The sequence below is a fragment of the Bos mutus genome, chromosome 10 (genome assembly GCF_027580195.1).
Source record: "Bos mutus isolate GX-2022 chromosome 10, NWIPB_WYAK_1.1, whole genome shotgun sequence".
NCBI classification, from domain to species: Eukaryota; Metazoa; Chordata; class Mammalia; order Artiodactyla; family Bovidae; genus Bos; species Bos mutus.
Genome location: NC_091626.1, coordinates 50,744,600 through 50,761,853, shown reverse-complemented (window position 1 = coordinate 50,761,853; position 17,254 = coordinate 50,744,600). Strand labels below are relative to the sequence as shown.

The window sequence follows — 17,254 nt, the reverse complement described above, 5'->3', positions numbered from 1 at the left end:
CAAGTAACTTAACATCTTAACTCCATGCTGAGTTTTCAGATCAAATCTATTAGGAACTCTTATTTTTCCCCTTTGTAATACAATATAATGGTAAAACATTCCCCCCTCCCCTACTTTGTAGCCAACCAAGCTATATGAACTCTGTAAATCAAAGGATACATTCATTTGTGTAGCAAACAGCCATTATTGGTATGTCATGTATAACAATTTGTTATATACATCATGAATTATATCCTAAATTATCCTTATAGTTAATATACACATTGTAGCAAACAAAATTAACTGATTTTGTTGTGTAATGAAAGAATTCTCTTAAGAAAATTATTTCTTCTGGAGATACTCTGAGATTATTAGATAAATAATTGGTTATTGCAATTATACTTTGACTTATAAGAAGGATTTATTTTATGTCTATGGAATGTATCACTATTGTAAAGATATGTACATATATCAAAACATTCTTGTTGATTAGTTTGAAGTCTCTTTTGTTCCATAAATTTTTTTTCCAACCACTTTAACTTATACTCTCCATCCATTTATTAACTATCAGATCTTTTAATAGTCTTTCTTTTCGCTATCCTGATAGAACACAAAATTGATTACAGGAATTATGCAGTTAAGTTATAAATCCTTTGAAAACAAATGCAAAGCTTTACTCTTTTTCCTATAATCCAAACTACTTTCTAAAAATTATTAATTCATGATTTTTTTAAAATCTTATATTGTAGAACTAGTTCTTGACACCCTTCCCAATTGTAATGCTTTTAGCTGGTGCTCACCATTTGAATTGGTGTGTAGATAAACGAAGCACGAAGATGGAACATTTTGTGGAACTGAGGTGATAAGATAGGACTTTCAGTTAGTCTTTTGCTCATAAAATAGTTATCATTTAAAACCAGTAAAATGTTTAGAGGGCATTTCCCATGGATTAAGATTTCAGATCTCAGAGGAGCAGTTTTGATTTCGTTTTCCCCCAAAAGGTTGTAGAATTATTGCATTTTCCACTTATATTTCTGTAGCACTTATGTCCCTTCTGCTCATATTTTTGACTCCTACCACAGATATTGATTATTTCTGGAATGTGACTCTGAAAGGAGTTACTTAAGGAAGGGAATCACTATGGATTGCAAATCATCCTAATGTTTCTGTAAAGATTTCCATTTGAGTTTGAGTTTAGAGTGTGATTTCCTTTTACTGTTTCTGACTCAGTTTAAGATGCTACCAGAATTATTTCAAGACGATGAGAAGGTCATCAGCCCAACCTCAGCCACCTCTTCAGGGCGCACGCCTCTCACCCGCACCCTTTCAAAGCCCACCAAAGGCAGACCAGGCCAGACGGCCAAAGAGCACAAGAAAACAGTGGGGCACCAGGTGAGTTCAGGGAGCCGCCGCTGCGGTGCTGCTTCCCTCTGGCTCAACTGGAGCCTCGGGTCTTCTTTTGTCAGCCTCCCAGGTGGGGTCCTCAGGTGACAAGAGGCTGGAGTGCTCACTCTGAGAATGTGGAACTCTGTCCATTCATTCCTCCATACTTCTCCTCTCATATCATAGACTCGTGGCTGCAGAAGCTTTGCCCAAAATAATTTTTTCTACATTTTAGTTCTTCTAGTGCTTATCTTCCCTCACAAACCACTGCTGCCTTTGTTTTGGTCTCTGGCTGTTTCCTCTCTAGAGTTGTACAACTCCTTCAGCCCAGGAACCCCGCCCCCTCATTTCTGATGTCTTGTGCACCCGGGGTCGGGGGAAACATGGCACACAAGCTTTGTGCCCGAATAAGGGCTCAGCCTTGGGCAGGAGACTGAGTGCCAGTCAGTTTGTTTGCCGGAGGAGACAAGAAGCAGGGCCCGACACGGGCCCACAGCCCTCAGTATCATCCCGTGTCCCGAAAGGTAACCCCAGCCTGGCTGTACTCTCAGATTCTCCCCCTCATTTCCTATCCTTTTTTGAAGTCATCTGCTACTTTTTTCAGTATTGTACAGCAAAATTCCCACTATACATGATTAAAGGACCTTAATATCCTTAAAGCAAGGTTGTATTTTTAGTCAAAGTTTTGAGTGTACACCAGAAAGCCACAGAAATTTATATTAAAAGTGTGGGGGGGCGGAATGTGTGTGGAAGAGTGAACTCTAATATAATAATAATGATGATGTGTCCAAATAGGTTCATCAGCTGTAACAAATATACCACTGTGGTGGGGAAAGTTGATGATGGGGAGGCCACGCCTGTGCCAGGGCAGAGGGTATGTGGGAAGTTACTGTGTCTTCTGTCTGACTTTGCTGTAAGCCTTAAACCACTCTAAGAAAATAAAGTCTATTTTAAAGGGTCTGGGGGAGAGGGAAAATTAAGAATGTCACAGAGTAAGCATGTGAATGCTAGGGTTTAAGGAAATTTGAACCGAAATCCCTAGCAGCTCTACTACCTGGGGCTGGTCAGGCTCACAGGCGGCCAAGTCATCTCCACTAGCGCCATTAGAAGAAAAGTTTAGGTTGTTTTATGTCATCTTTGACTCTGACAAACCTTGATGCACCTTTCTGCTCTTTTTTATGCAGTTCCGAAACTCCCTCCACCTGCTTATGGAGACCCTGAATGCCACTACCCCTCACTATGTGCGCTGTATCAAGCCTAACGACTTCAAGTTCCCATTCACGTAAGTATTTCTCAACTGCTGAATTTAAAAGAATCCATATCTCGTAAGGATTGTCAAACCGGCAGCTGGGAAAAAAATACGTGAGTAAATCTTCATGTCTTGTAGAAGGAATAGTTAATAGAATTTTTTTCAGTTTTTGTTCCCTTTTAAGAGTTTGAGAACAGGGACTTCCCTGGTGGTCCAGTGGCCAAGACTCCATGCTCCCACTTGTTGGGGCCTGGATTCAGTTCTTGGTCAGGGAACTAAGATCCACAGGCCATGCAGTGTAGACCACCCCCCCAACCCCGAAAAAAGTGAGAACAAATTAGCAGCTGGCCTTATGACAATTTTAAACATTTGAGGTCAACCACACATTTCTAGTTCTACTTTCTATTTTGAATTTACTTCAGTTTAAGACCTTTTTGGTTAATTTGGGCTTCAGTTAAAACCAGAGCTGGGTGAGATAAGGTTGCTTTAGCAAAGGCTCACAGTCATCCCTGCTGCTTTTCAACTGTTGAAAGCATCAGAGGAGTCTGCTTTTTACCATGCATCTTGTCCTCCATCAATATCATACATGAGAGGAAGTTTTTTCCAAAACAGAAATATTTCTCTAATTTTGAAGGTAATTCATGCACATTGTAAAAACAATTTTCAGGAAATATAAAACAGTATAAAAGTAAATGAAAAAGCATTTCATTATACCTAGAGAGGTAATAAGTATTAATTGACATAGATCTTTATCAGTCCTTCCCTGCTCTGTGTGTGTTTCTGTGAAAGAGAGAGAGACACATTAATAAGAGAGAAGGAATCATGCTGTAACTGCTGTTTTACTTCACTTTCAACTTAATAAATTGTGAGTGTTTTCCATGTTTATAAATACAAATCGTTATCACCACTTTAAGGCTACGTCATACCCCATTATAGAGACATACCATCATTTATTTAAGTTATTCCCTGTTGATGGCCATTTGGGTTATTCCTTGGCTATGATAAACATCTTTTCCCAAACATTTCTGTATATTTGCCTGCCTGAATATCTCCTTAGACTACTGTATTTCTAGAACAGGAATTTGTGGGTCAAAGATAAGGCACCCTTCCCAAACACTGTAATAACTCCCACTCTGCACCTTGTGCATGCTCCTGAACTATGCTCCTGCCACTCCTGCCCGCTGGAGATTCTGCCTTAGACTGCAGGGCATTTCTCAAAGACTCTTGTATTCTTCTCATTCCCAAGAAGCCTTTCTTGAGGAGGTGAGAAGCAGGAAGAAGCTTTCATGCCCTGGGCAACTCTTCTGGACAGCCCCAGGGCCCATTACCTTGAGTCAACCAACCCCATCTCCCATCACCAACAAAATACTGAGAAGACGGCACCACAGAAACCTCAGATAGGTCATTCAGGGCACAAATGGGGAGTAAGGGGAGTGATCATCCTGTAAGAAGCAGGCCTTGCTACTTCCTCTTTTAGTGTCAATTTAACATTAAGGTGCTGTTTATCTAGAGTGAACTGCAGCTAAGATATAAAATACTTTTTAACTGACATGGAAACTTAATGATTAGTATGTATACACTGAGTTAAATAGCTTTTAGAACACTAGTAATTAACAACAACAACAACAAAAAACTGAATGGGGCATGTTTAATTTGTTCTTCTTGTTAAAGAAATCTTCAGAGCTGGCCAGTCTTTATTCTCGGGTAGCTCTGTATGGTGAACTAAAGAATTATGAGACCAACTAGTCGGGCCAAGGCGTGTAATGAGCACTGCACAGTACAGAGGAGCTTGGGCTTTTTAAATATGCTCAGTGGTATTTCTTATGAGTTTTTGGTGTATGTTCTTACTGCTAGTAATCTTCCCCACTCTCAAAATGGAGTTTTCAATTTTGAATCAGTACTCCAACATTTGAATTTTTTTTTTCTAATTTATTCATTTGGCTCTTTACAAAAGATTTCAGTCTCTGGATTGAGGACAGTAGTTTGTGGCTAGAGCCAGACTTTTTTGTGTACTAATGATTTCCACCTTTACTCATAGGTTTGATGAGAAGAGGGCAGTGCAGCAGCTGAGAGCATGCGGTGTCCTGGAAACCATTCGGATCAGCGCAGCAGGTTTCCCCTCTCGGTGGGCCTGGCAGCTTTCAAATACAAGGGATCCTCATGGGGGAGGTTCCTGCTCCCTTAGATAAGCTGACATGAGTCTCTTTTCATAGGTGGACTTACCAAGAATTTTTCAGCCGCTATCGGGTCCTAATGAAGCAAAAAGATGTGCTAAGTGACAGAAAGCAAACATGCAAGAATGTTTTAGAGAAACTGATAGTGGTAAGAAAGATTTTCACTCATCTGTATCTGAACAGATGTTTGCCAAAGGCCTTGTGATTATAACCTGTACAAGTCCTAGGGGTGTCCAAATAGCACTAATTCAATGAATTCAGGAGTGGGAGCGGGGAGAGGTACACTGTCTTGGAGTTCGAGGTTCCCTGTCTCTACGATGGAAAGACTAGTGAGGACAACAGCCCAGTATCAAGAAACAGGATGGTGAGGCCTGAGCCTAGACTTCAAATGCATTCTTTTTAGAACTGGATCATTTTCAATAAAAATTTACTGAGTACTTACTTACGAAAGACACCAGGCCAAATGCTGTGTGATTAAGAAAAAATAAGTCTTATCCTCAGGTAACATAGTATGTCTTCGAAATCAATGCATTTTAAAGACAAGTATAATATACCTTAGTGTCTATGAAATGCTGAATGAATGAGAGAAGAAATCAGAGGAAGACAAAGCCACTTCTGCTGTGGGGAGGGGACATGTATTTTGAGTCAGGCCCTGAAAGGTGGGTAAGACTGTAAACCTGGAAGGAGACTATCCTAGTAGGGAGCAAAGAACGTGGAAGCAGGAAAGCATAGTTTTCTCAAAAAAACAATACAGTAGGATTTTTGTTTTTGCAGTAAAAAATTGGTGCCTGGGAAGTAAGGAATTCGTTAGGAAATCGGGGTTGATGTTTGAAGGATCTTGCCTACCAAGCTAAGGCATTTGCAGACCTTAGAATGCATCAGAGTCACCTACAAGACTTGTTACACTACAGATTGCCAGGCCCCACCTCCAGAATTTCTGATTTGGTCGTCTGGGATGCGCCCAATAATTTGCATTTCTATCAAGTTCCCAGTGATGCTGATGCTGGTTTGAGGACTACACTTGGATAGCCACTGATGTATGCTGTGGAGAATTTAAGATTCATGAAATGTTTTTTAAAGAATATTATATTTTCACTTATTTGACATTAGGTTGGATGGATTAACTCACTTTGAAGTAATTAGTAATAATTACTAGCTATTAATTAGATGTAATATCTCTTCTCTGGTAATAATTTTTTTTTTTTTCTTGAAATAGCTTAGGCCACTTTCCTGGTGATGTGTAAAAGAATTGGGTCCATTTTGAATTTGGCCCAAGTCCTTTCTAGGGAATGAAGAGCAGAAAGTAGGGACAGTCATCCCACACCAGCTTCCTCCCCTAGACCTCTCCCGGCTGAACTTTGGGACCACAAGGCAGAGGAGGGCAGGCTTGGGGAGCAGGGAGAGGGGAGCTGAGATGAGATGGGGCTGGGAAAGGGAACCACTTACTAGCTTTTGCAGCTAGCTTCCTTTGTAAGATTTATTGATTTAAACTGAAGTAGTTTTAGATGTATGTGATTTCCTATTTTCTCTTTTCATGTACAAGATAGGAAATATTTGCTTACAGTGAAAAGTTATTTTCTCTGTTTTCACTTTGAATTTTACATCACAATATTGATTGTTACAAATAAACTCTCCTCTTTCAATGTGAGATGTTTAATAAATCACATGATTTTGAATAGTTGGATCAGAATGTAATAGACCAAAAATAGTATGCCTATCTATCTGTGTTTACTGCTCAACTTTGCTTATAATCAGAAGTCAGTGAGCATTATAAATGATTATATTTTTGAAATTTGTAGACAGACTTACTATTGATAAAACCAAGAGATAACTGTTGAGAAACTTAACTCTTAACATGAATATGCAGCATTTTTAATCTTTTTGTTTCTATTTTGTATGTATTACTTCCTGCCTTTTTCTTCACACTGGTGTTTTTGTCCCTTCAGCTTTCTCATGGAACTTACAGCCCGATGTAATCCTTACAGCCCGGGTCAGTCAGAGGGAGTGTCAGCATCTCCATTTCCTTGAGATATTTAAAATACAAACAAGCAAATAGTAGCTGCCTATAACCCACAACCAAGTTTTGGGCTTCAGATAATAATTCCAGGTAGACTAATTCTGGAAAATAACTCTTAAACTGCAGTTTTCCTTAAAGTCCCTTCTATTCGCTCAACTTGCCTAGGATCAAAAAGCTGGCTCCATTAGATACTTGTGATGTAGCCCAAGATTTAGCTAATAGTTTCATCCCTTTACTGATACTGCTTTTAGACTTTTTTTTTTTTTTCTTTTTAAAAATTCACTTATTTGGTCATCATTTCTACTTCTGAGTATACAGTTTCTTCCAAATACAGGACAAGGACAAATACCAGTTTGGGAAGACAAAGATCTTTTTCCGGGCTGGTCAAGTGGCCTACCTAGAAAAATTGAGGGCAGACAAGCTGAGGGCTGCCTGCATCAGGATCCAGAAGACGATCCGAGGGTGGCTGCTGCGGAAGAAGTACCTGCGCATGCGCAAGGCTGCCATCACTGTGCAGAGATATGTGCGAGGCCACCAGGCCCGATGGTATGTGTCCTGGTGGCGTGTACACGCTTGCTCAGGGGCAGCCAAGATTGGAGAGTGCATCTGACTTATTGTCTAAGCTAGGACAGTTTGGGGTGGGTGGTCACCCTACCACTCAAGGCAGTTCAGTTCAGTCGCTGAGTCGTGTCCAACTCTTTGCAATCCCAGGAACCGCAGCACACCAGGCCTCCCTGTCCATCACCAACTCCCAGAGTTTACCCAAACTCATGTCCATTGAGTCGGTGATGCCATCCAACCATCTCATCCTCTATCATCCCCTTCTCCTCCTGCCTTCAATCTTTCCCAGCATCAGGGTCTTTTCAAATGAGTCAGCTCTTCGCATCAGGTGGCCAAAGTATTGAAGTTTCAACTTCAACATCAGTCCTTCCAATGGACACTCAGGACTGATCTCCTTTAGGATAGACTGGTTTAATCTCCTTGCAGTCCAAGGGACTCTCAAGAGGCTTCTCCAACACCACAGTTCAAAAGCATCAATTCTTTGGTGCTCAGCTTTCTTTATAGTCCAACTCTCACATCCACTCAAGGCAACACCTTACCTTTTCTTAGTTCCAAGGAATTAACTCATAAGACAGTTAAATAGAATATAATTTCACTCACCTTTAGGAATCAGATTGAACCTCAAAAAAAATTACAAATTACTGTCTACTCATGTCCTCAGTATTTATTTTTTATACATTTATGTTGGGCTTCCCTGGTGGCTCAGCTGGTAAAGAATCTGCCTGCAGTGTGGGAGACCTGGGTTCAATCCCTGGGTTGGGAAATCCCCTGGAGAAGGGAAGGGCTACCCACTCCAATATTCTGGCCTGGAGAATTCCATGGACTGTATAGTCCATTGGGTTGCAAAGAGTCAGACACTAAGCGACTTTCACTTTCACTTTTAATGGACTTGAAGAAATCATCTGTAAATCAGGACAATCATGAATATAACCTGTTAAAAATGCTTCCATTGAGGTGTTTTTAGGAGCAATAAGCTGAGAACTGTAGAAAAGAATTAACTTACATGTGATTACATATTAGGATAATTTTAATTTAGAGCTATCAGAAGACATGAATTAATGATAAAAAAAAAACTTATGCCCAAGTAAATAGATTGAGAAAAAACATCATGTGTTCACAATGGATAGAGCTCAGGAAGCTGGTGATAAGTAGGTATGGTATTACTGTGTAGACTGGTCTGCTATGTAAAGGGTACATAGCCTGGGGTAATAAGCACAGTCCTAAAAGGAATAAACCTTTATGAACTTTAACTTCTTTATTGTAAAATCGAGTGATATGGGACAGCCCACATTTTAGGGTTAGGTAAGGTTCATTTGAGATAACAGATGGACAGGTATTCGGGGATCATAAACTAACTACAAATATAAGAAATATAAATGTTGATTTAACATGTATGTTATTAGAATAATCAATGGAAGTACTACTTATTATGGCAAGACATTGGTGCTTTCATCCTCTACAAAATGTGTTCCTGGGTTTTTCTGACTACTGACAACTCGCCACTCTTTCTCTACCAGCTATGCTAAGTTCCTGCGCAGAACCAAGGCAGCCACTATCATTCAGAAGTACTGGCGCATGTATGTAGCTCGCCGGAGATACAAGATCACGCGAACTGCCACAATTGTCCTTCAGTCTTATTTGCGAGGCTACTTGGCCAGAAATAGGTATCACAAGGTGAGGCATTGTTTTCAACTTTTTTATTCATCCCATTAATGTTAATCAAGTTCCACATCTGTACAAAGTGCCACAGGCCCTCCTATGGATGTAGGACTTGTATGGAAACAAGGAAGATCCCCTGGAGAAGGGATAGGCTACCCACTCCGATATTCTTGGGCTTCCCTTGTGGCTCACCTGGTAAAGAATTCACCTGCAATGTGGGAGACCTGGGTTCGATCCCTGGTTTGGGAAGATCCCCTGGAGAAGGGAAAGGCTACCTACTCCAGTATCCTGGCCTGGATATTTCCATGTGGTTGCAAAGAGTCAGACATGACTGAACAACTTTCACTTTCCCTTTCAACCAACAATTGAAATATATTTTAAAATATTAAATAATAAGTACATATTTATTCATTTATTAACATGACTTGGAAAAAGAAAGCTTACCTTTTTATTCCCTTTGCATATGTAATTTGGGGGGGAAAAGTGACATTTTTGTTTCCTGTGGCTGCTGTAATACATTACCACCAATGGTAGCTAGAAACAAGAGAAATTTCTCATTGAACTTTCTCACAGTTCTAGAGGCAAGAACTGTGAAAACAAGATGTCAGCAGAGCTACACTCCCTCCAGAAGCTATGGGGGGAGGACCCTTTCCTTGCCTCTTCTAATGCTGGAGGCCACCACTATTCCTTATACTTTTGTGCCCATATCACTCCAAGCCCTGCCTCCATCTTCATTCACATCATCTTCTCTCTGTGTCTAACTTTACTTCCTTTTGTCTGTCTCTTGTGAGAACACTTGTGATGGATTTGGGTCCCGCCTAGATAATCCAGGATAATCTCTCCATCTCAAGATCCTTAACTTAATTATACCTTCAAAGACCCTTTCCCCAAATAAGGTAACATTTACAGATTCATGGAGGAATCTAGGGGTCTTTATTCAGCTAATTATGGTGAGCTTTGAATAGCTAAAGTATATAACAGATGAACAGAAGATTAAGAATGAAACAAATTTGGAAGAATTTACCATGGTAAAGTGAAATCAAATGTAATATCAATGTAGTTAAAGTTGTATTAACTGGAGTATGATCCTATAGAAATATTTGACAAGTAAGCTTTATGTCTAGCACTAATCATTATGACTAGAGATAGTGGATCACCAGATTAGTCTTACCTAATCATCACTTCTAACAATATATGGTCTGGTCGATGAACATTTTTTCTCTCTTTTATTTCAGCAAGGTTTTGAGTCTGTTCTTTAGGTTCATCCACCTTATTAGAACTGACTGAAATGTGTTCCTTTTCATGGCTGAGTAGTATTCCATTGTATATATGTACCACAGCTTCTTTATCCATTCATCTGTTGATCGACATGTAGGTTGCTTCCATGTTCTAGCTATTGTAAATAGTGCTGCAATGAACATTGGGGTACATGTGTCTTTTTCAACTTTGGTTTCCTTAGGGTATATGCCTAGTAGTGGGATTGAAGGATCATATGGTGGTTTTATTCCTAGTTTTTTAAGGAATTTCCATACCATCTTCCATAGTGGTTGTATCAGTTTACATTCCCACCAAAAGTGCAAGAGGGTTCCCTTTTCTCTACACCCTCTCCAGCACCCTCTCCAGCATTTATTGTTTGTAGACTTTTTGATGATGACCATTCTAACCTGTGTGAGATGATATCTCATTTTAGTTTTGATTTGCATTTCTCTAATAATGAGCAATATTGAATGTCTTTTCATGTGTTTTTTAGCCATCTGTGTCTTCTTTGGAGAAATGTCTGTTTAGATCTTTTCCCTACTTTTTGATTGGGTTGTTTGTTTTTCTGGTATTGACTTGTATGAGCTGCTTGTATATTTTTTAAATTAATCCTTTGTTAGTTGTCATTTCCTATTTTTTTTTTTTTCCATTCTGAGGGTTTTCTTTTCTTCTTGCTTATAGTTTCCTTTGCTGTGCAAAAAGCCTTTACATTTAATTAGGTCCTGCTTGTTTATTTTGTTTTTATTTCTATTACTCTAGGAGGTAGGTCATAAAGAATCTTGCTGTGATTTGTCCTGGAGTGTTCTGCCTATGTTTTCCTCTAAGAGTCTTATAGTCTCTGGTCTTAAATTTAAGTCTTTAATCCCTTTTGATTTTATCTTGGTGGGTGGTGTTAGGAAGTTTTCTAATTTCATTCTTTCACTCATAGCTGTCCAGTTTTCCCAGCACCACTTATTGAACATGCTGTCTTTGCCCCATTGTATATTCTTGCCTCCTTTGTTAAAAATAAGGTACCCATAGATGTGTGGGTTTATCTCTGGGCTTTCTATCTTGTTCCATTGGTCTATATTTCTGTTTTTGTGCCAGTACCATACTGTCTTGATGACTGTAGCTTTGTAGTTTAGTCTAGAGACTGTTCTTTAGAACATATTCCTAATAAGCCAGAAATACCCTGATGCTGGAAAGATTGAAGGCCGGAGGAGAAGGGGGTGACAGAGGATGAGATGGTTGGATGGCATCATGGACTCAATGGACATAAGTTTGAGTAAACTCCAGGAGTTGGTGATGGACAGGGAGGCCTGGTGTGCTGCAGTCCACGGGGTCACAAAGAGTCAGACACGACTGAGCGACTGAACTGAACTGAAAAGTCTAGATCTTAGAGCCCTTTGGGCATCGTTAGAAGGAGAGTCAGTTGAGTGATATAGGACATTTCTCTAATCATAGGCAGTATGTGGGCTTGCCCTGGACCCTATACATGTATGTATTTTACTTTCTTAATTTAAATTAATTTTAGACAACAAAGAAACATGGAAAGCTAATGAGGCTTGAATGAACATATTTAAATAGCTGTGCTTTGAAGAAAATTTGAAGACAGTTTCTCCAGGTCTTTCTGCCCATGCTTGCTTTATGGTTAGGTGTTCTTTCTTTTCAAGCATGAGCTTTCAAGGGAAGGTAAAGCCTTATTAAACTTGACCTATTAGATACGCCAAACTGGTTACTCCCCTGTTTTCCTCAGTACTGTCTTTGGGAACATCTGAACTGGGGTTTGAGGCTATTGGTTAGCAGTAGAAGTCTCTAGCCAGCTCAGCTCCCACTGTGACTGGACCTAGTGAGGGTACCAGCTTAGAGACTAGTTTATGTGTAGGCCAGTGGGACCCCCTTAGTGATCCTTCTAGCTGTGATTCCAATCTCAGCCTCCCCTTCTCCAGCTTTGAGAGGTCTTAAAGTGAAAGCAAGTGTTATTTAATGCCTCTGACTCACCAATGGAAATGAGATTGAGAATGGAAGCTCTAATTATATACCATTTCCATTTGACTGAAATTACAGAAATGGACCAATGTTTGAAGTTACATGGGAGAAGGAAATTGAATAGGAAAATTGGCATTAATAGCTTTGCCACTGTGTGCTGCTTGAGTTTTTTTTAAATTCTGAAAGCCTTCAGTTTGCCATCACTGAGTTTTACCCAGTTTGTCACTAGTCATCCAGATAGACAGGGGCTTCCCTCAGGATTCTGATGTTGAGTGAGAGCAAAAGCCCTGCCTCACTGCAGCGTGATGCATGGTGACTGCACTTCGTGGGAACTGAAGGCTACCTTGGCATTAGGAAAATAGCCCAAAGGTGCAGTCTTGAGGTAGCTGAAGACACTTATATAAGTCTCTGAAACACCTATGTTTGTTTTGCTGTTGTTTAGTTGCTAAGTCATGTCTGACTCTTTTGGGGGACCCCATAGACTGTAGCCTGCAAGGCTCCTCTGTCCAGGGGAATTTTCAGGCAATAATATTGGAATGGGTTGCCATTTCCTTCTCCAGAGGATCTTCATGACATAGGGATCGAACCCACATCTCCTGCTTAGTAGGCTGATTCTTTACCATGGAGCCACTGGGGAAACCCATGTTTATTTTGTATTTGATGACTTTAAACACAACCACTTACTTTTGTATCATCTGGGATGGCACATGATTTCATTATTTTTCTCAGCTACATAACCTAAAAATAGGAACTGTTTTTTCAATGATCTTACCAAATTGCTACTATCTGAAGAGACTGTTTCAGAGATTTTTTACACATTTAAAAAAAGTTTCATGAAAGATATATTGTATCCCTTTATCATAATCAGTAGTGAGTACTTAATTGAATACATTGTAACATTCATATCACACAAGTTCAGTTCAGTTCAGTCACTCTGTCATGTCCGACTCTTTATGACCCCATGAACCACAGCACGCCAGGCCTCCCTGTCCATCACCAACTGCCAGAGTCTACCCAAATCCATGTCCATTGAGTCGGTGATACCATCCAACCATCTCATCCTCTGTTGTTCCCTTCTCCTCCTGCCCTCAATCTTTCCCAGCATCAGGGTCTTTTCAAATGAGTCAGCTCTTCGCATCAGGTGGCCAAAGTATTGGAGTTTCAGCTTCAACATCAGTCCTTCCGTCCTTCCAATGAACGCCCAGGACTGATTTCCTTTAAGATGGACTGGTTGGATCTCCTTGCAGTCCAAAGGATTCTCAAGAGTCTTCTCTAACACCACAGTTCAAAAGCATCAATTCTTTGGTGCTCAGCTTTCTTTATAGTCCAATTCTCACATCCATACATGACCACTGGAAAAACCATAGCCTTGACTAGACAGACCTTGGTTGACAAACTAATGTCTGCTTTTTAATATACTGTCTAGGTTGTTCATAACTTTCCTTCCAAGGAGTAAGCATCTTTTAATTTCACGGCTGCAGTCACTATCTGCAGTGATTTTGGAGCCCAAAAAAATAAAGTCAGCCACTGTTTCCACTGTTTCCCCATCTATTTGCCATTTTATAAAATCATAGTTTTGAAAGGACCTCAAAGTCTTGCTAGTTCAGCCCTTCCTAAAATCTAAGAATTTTCCCATCATTCCTGGAAATTGTTTGCACAATCTCTGCTTGATGGTCATTAGTGACAAGAGATTTATCTCATAAGGATGAATGAGTGTTTATCAGTTTAGGGGAATATCTTTTTTTAAGAAAACACAATATAAAATTAATATCTGTTTACTTTATCTTCCTTTTAGCTTTCCTTTTAAAGTTCTATCCCTACTACCTTTGAACCCCATGTGTGGGTTTGTGCTACATTTGTAAAGCAATGGGAAATCCTCACTAAAGTGGTATTCCTCAAAAATGGCAAATGAGAGAATCATTTTTTTTGTTGTTTCTGGGGGAAAAATCAATAAATTAATAATAAACTTTGCAGTACCCTAAGTGTTGGCTTCTATAGCCTGCTTACCAACCATACCCTATGTCCTCAAGCCAGAGACCTAATGCACAGTGATGTGGACCCAGCAGTAAGGGTAGTGGGTAAATCTATTTTACTAGCACATAATTCACAGGGTATCAAGCTCTGTTTATTTTCTGAAGGATAACTGATTGCTTTTAGAAATCATGTAGTTATAAGAAACCTAATGCATTTTTCTTTCTTTTTAGATTAGTTTTCTATTTGGTAATCTGGTGTCTTTAATTTTGATGGCTCTTATGTGTATACTGTTTATCATCATACATAGACATGTAATCCCACATATGACATGTGAATGTAATACATGTTTTATATATGTTTCTCAAATTGCCTTTTAAAGATTACATTTCAGTCATCTTTTAAAATAATTGGTGCCTCCATATATTTGTGGTAAGTACACTCCACAGAATACATGGTTGCTTCAGCTTTTCCAGTGGCTTTCCCTTTAGTTAATGTGTGGTTCTCAGACTGCATCCAGAGGTTGATAGAGTTGAAATTGAGTGTAGTCCAGGGTCTGACATTACTTGCACCTACCCTTCTCTCCAGATACTCCGTGAACACAAAGCAGTCATCATTCAGAAATGGGTCCGTGGCTGGCTGGCTCGCACCTACTATAAGAGGAGCATCCATGCCATCATCTACCTTCAGTGCTGCTTCCGACGGATGATGGCCAAGCGTGAGCTGAAGAAACTTAAGATCGAGGCCCGCTCCGTGGAGCGCTATAAGAAGCTTCACATTGGCATGGAGAACAAGATCATGCAGCTGCAGCGCAAAGTTGATGAGCAGGTGTGTTTTGAACAGCAGTCCTAAAAATGCAGCATGCCTAATGAAATACACTGGGATTATCTCCAGCATTGTCTCCTTTTGACTTTACCTTTCAGTCTCAGCAAAAAAGTAAAACAGTAGTGACATTAATGAGCAGGCAATAGTGACAAGCTCATAGGTAAGATTATAATTTCAAGGACCAAGGCGGGAAATTGTTTTTGAGAACACAGACAGGTTTACTAGCAGTCCAAAAGGTTAGGACTGAGAATCATATTGTGCTTTATATTTTACACAGCTCTTTCATCATTATCATTCAGTTATGTGTAATGTATTGTTTCTTTTGTAGATGAGTTGTTTAACACTGAGATGGCAAAAGAAGCAGGAAGATGTCCATGCTTCTGAGGAATCTGCAGTCTATTTGCAGAGATAACAGTTTGATTTCTTACAGATAGTTATTACCAAGTAATATTTTAGCACCTGAAAATTATATAGGTAGTTAGTGACATATAAATACTAACGATGACAAAGAAAAACAGAAAAGAGAATGAAATAAAATTCATCAGACAGGTTTTCTGAATGGGAAGAGTTTCCAGATGTTAAACAAAGAGATTTGTAAGACGTGATTTTGAGGCCATTTTACCATTCCTATACATCACTAGCCAGCACATGGTTTTCAGTAGCACACTGATTTGTTTCTAAAAACAAATCTAGATTTTCCTATTCTTGGATTGAGAATCAGGAAAGAGAATTTAGTATGGTAACTCTCCTTGTGACTATGAGAGAATCACATCTATGTTGCTCATCTCATGTAAAACGTAAATAATTGTGTCTGTTCTCTTTTTGTATCACTAAGAGGGGACTGATTGTGTTACTTTAAATGTCACTAGTATTTTGGTTAGAGGCTGTATCAGTGCTGCAGTGACACAGCATGAATATGATGAATAGGCATGGTTTTCTCACTAAGTACAATTCATGGTGTGTATATTTACTTGCTGTCACTCGTGTGTGTGTTTAAAGAACAAAGACTACAAATGCCTCATGGAGAAACTGACCAATCTAGAAGGAATATACAACTCGGAGACCGAGAAACTACGAAGTGATTTAGAACGTCTTCAGCTAAGTGAAGAAGAAGCTAAGATTGCTACTGGACGGGTCCTCAGTCTGCAGGAAGAAATTGCCAAGCTACGGAAAGACCTGGAACAAACTCAGTCTGAGAAAAAATCCATTGAGGAACATGCTGATAGATACAAACAAGAAACTGAGCAGGTAGGAGCTGATGTTCATATCCTCATCTACTTCTTTCACAAAGGAGATGTGCTGCCATATTGACTTGGTTGGCCATTGTAGCTCAATGTAGTTCTCAGTTGAAGGTAAAACACACATTTCAGTCAGTTGACTGTTCATTATTAGTGTTTTTCCCCAAGGAGTTCTTCTGTATATTGGATGAGTAGCTATAGGTCTTTTAGCAGAACGTTTTACTCTACTAAGAATAGAAGGAAAGCAGTATTATAAGAAGAAAATTGATGGCCAAGTACCTACTATACACTCTTTTTGTTGAATGTATAGATCTGTGTGGAGTCAGCCAGCTTAAGGTGATTAAGAAGTAAATTAAACAATAAACTGTCAATAGCTAGTAGGAATTTTTATGGAAACCTACATTAAGGCTGTTTTGAGAAGTCCACCAGAAATCCAAATGTCTACACTGGCCATAGTCAAGAACTACTATGCAAAAAATAACAACAAAACTGCTTACAGATTGACAGATGTTTCCACACTGCAAATTTGTATTAACTTATATCAAAACTTTATTAAATATAGAAAATACGAAGGCTCTCAAGAAGTAATGAGGAGTATTGTTTAAACGTAAGAAAAAATACCTCAACATAAGGCTTACTGGGAAAAAGTAATAGATTTTTAGAGATGCTACTAGTATTACCATCTTTAAATGAAAACAGAGTTGACTCTGTTGGCTGTAACTACTTCTGAACCTCAACAGCAGCTTATGCAGTAAGAACCTCTGAAGGAGCTTAGACAGTTCAGGTAAGATAGTGTCACTAATAAGATGGCAATCCTTCCATGATATTCAGGATCCTGATTAAAATAAACCCGTCTATATCTTCAACAGATCTTGACTCTGTGTCTGGAAACAGTTTCCCTGGTAGCCTAGTCCATAAAGAATCTGCCTGCAGTGCAGGAGACCTGGGTTCAATGCCTGGATCGGGAACATCC

General features: G+C 39.5%; 1 protein-coding gene across 5 annotated transcripts in view; it reads left to right on the top strand.

Annotated features, from left to right (window-relative positions):
• The window catches only part of MYO5A (myosin VA), a 201,194-nt gene that overhangs the window by 129,158 nt on the left and 54,782 nt on the right, over nucleotides 1–17,254 (top strand). For all 5 annotated transcript variants that reach the window (XM_070377911.1, XM_070377910.1, XM_070377909.1 and 2 more), the window contains exons 15-22: nucleotides 1,210–1,371; nucleotides 2,547–2,644; nucleotides 4,650–4,736; nucleotides 4,825–4,933; nucleotides 7,137–7,348; nucleotides 8,881–9,037; nucleotides 14,807–15,046; nucleotides 16,043–16,291. In XM_070377911.1, coding sequence (XP_070234012.1) covers nucleotides 1,210–1,371; nucleotides 2,547–2,644; nucleotides 4,650–4,736; nucleotides 4,825–4,933; nucleotides 7,137–7,348; nucleotides 8,881–9,037; nucleotides 14,807–15,046; nucleotides 16,043–16,291 — 1,314 coding nt within the window. The remainder of the gene's footprint in view (nucleotides 1–1,209; nucleotides 1,372–2,546; nucleotides 2,645–4,649; nucleotides 4,737–4,824; nucleotides 4,934–7,136; nucleotides 7,349–8,880; nucleotides 9,038–14,806; nucleotides 15,047–16,042; nucleotides 16,292–17,254) is intronic.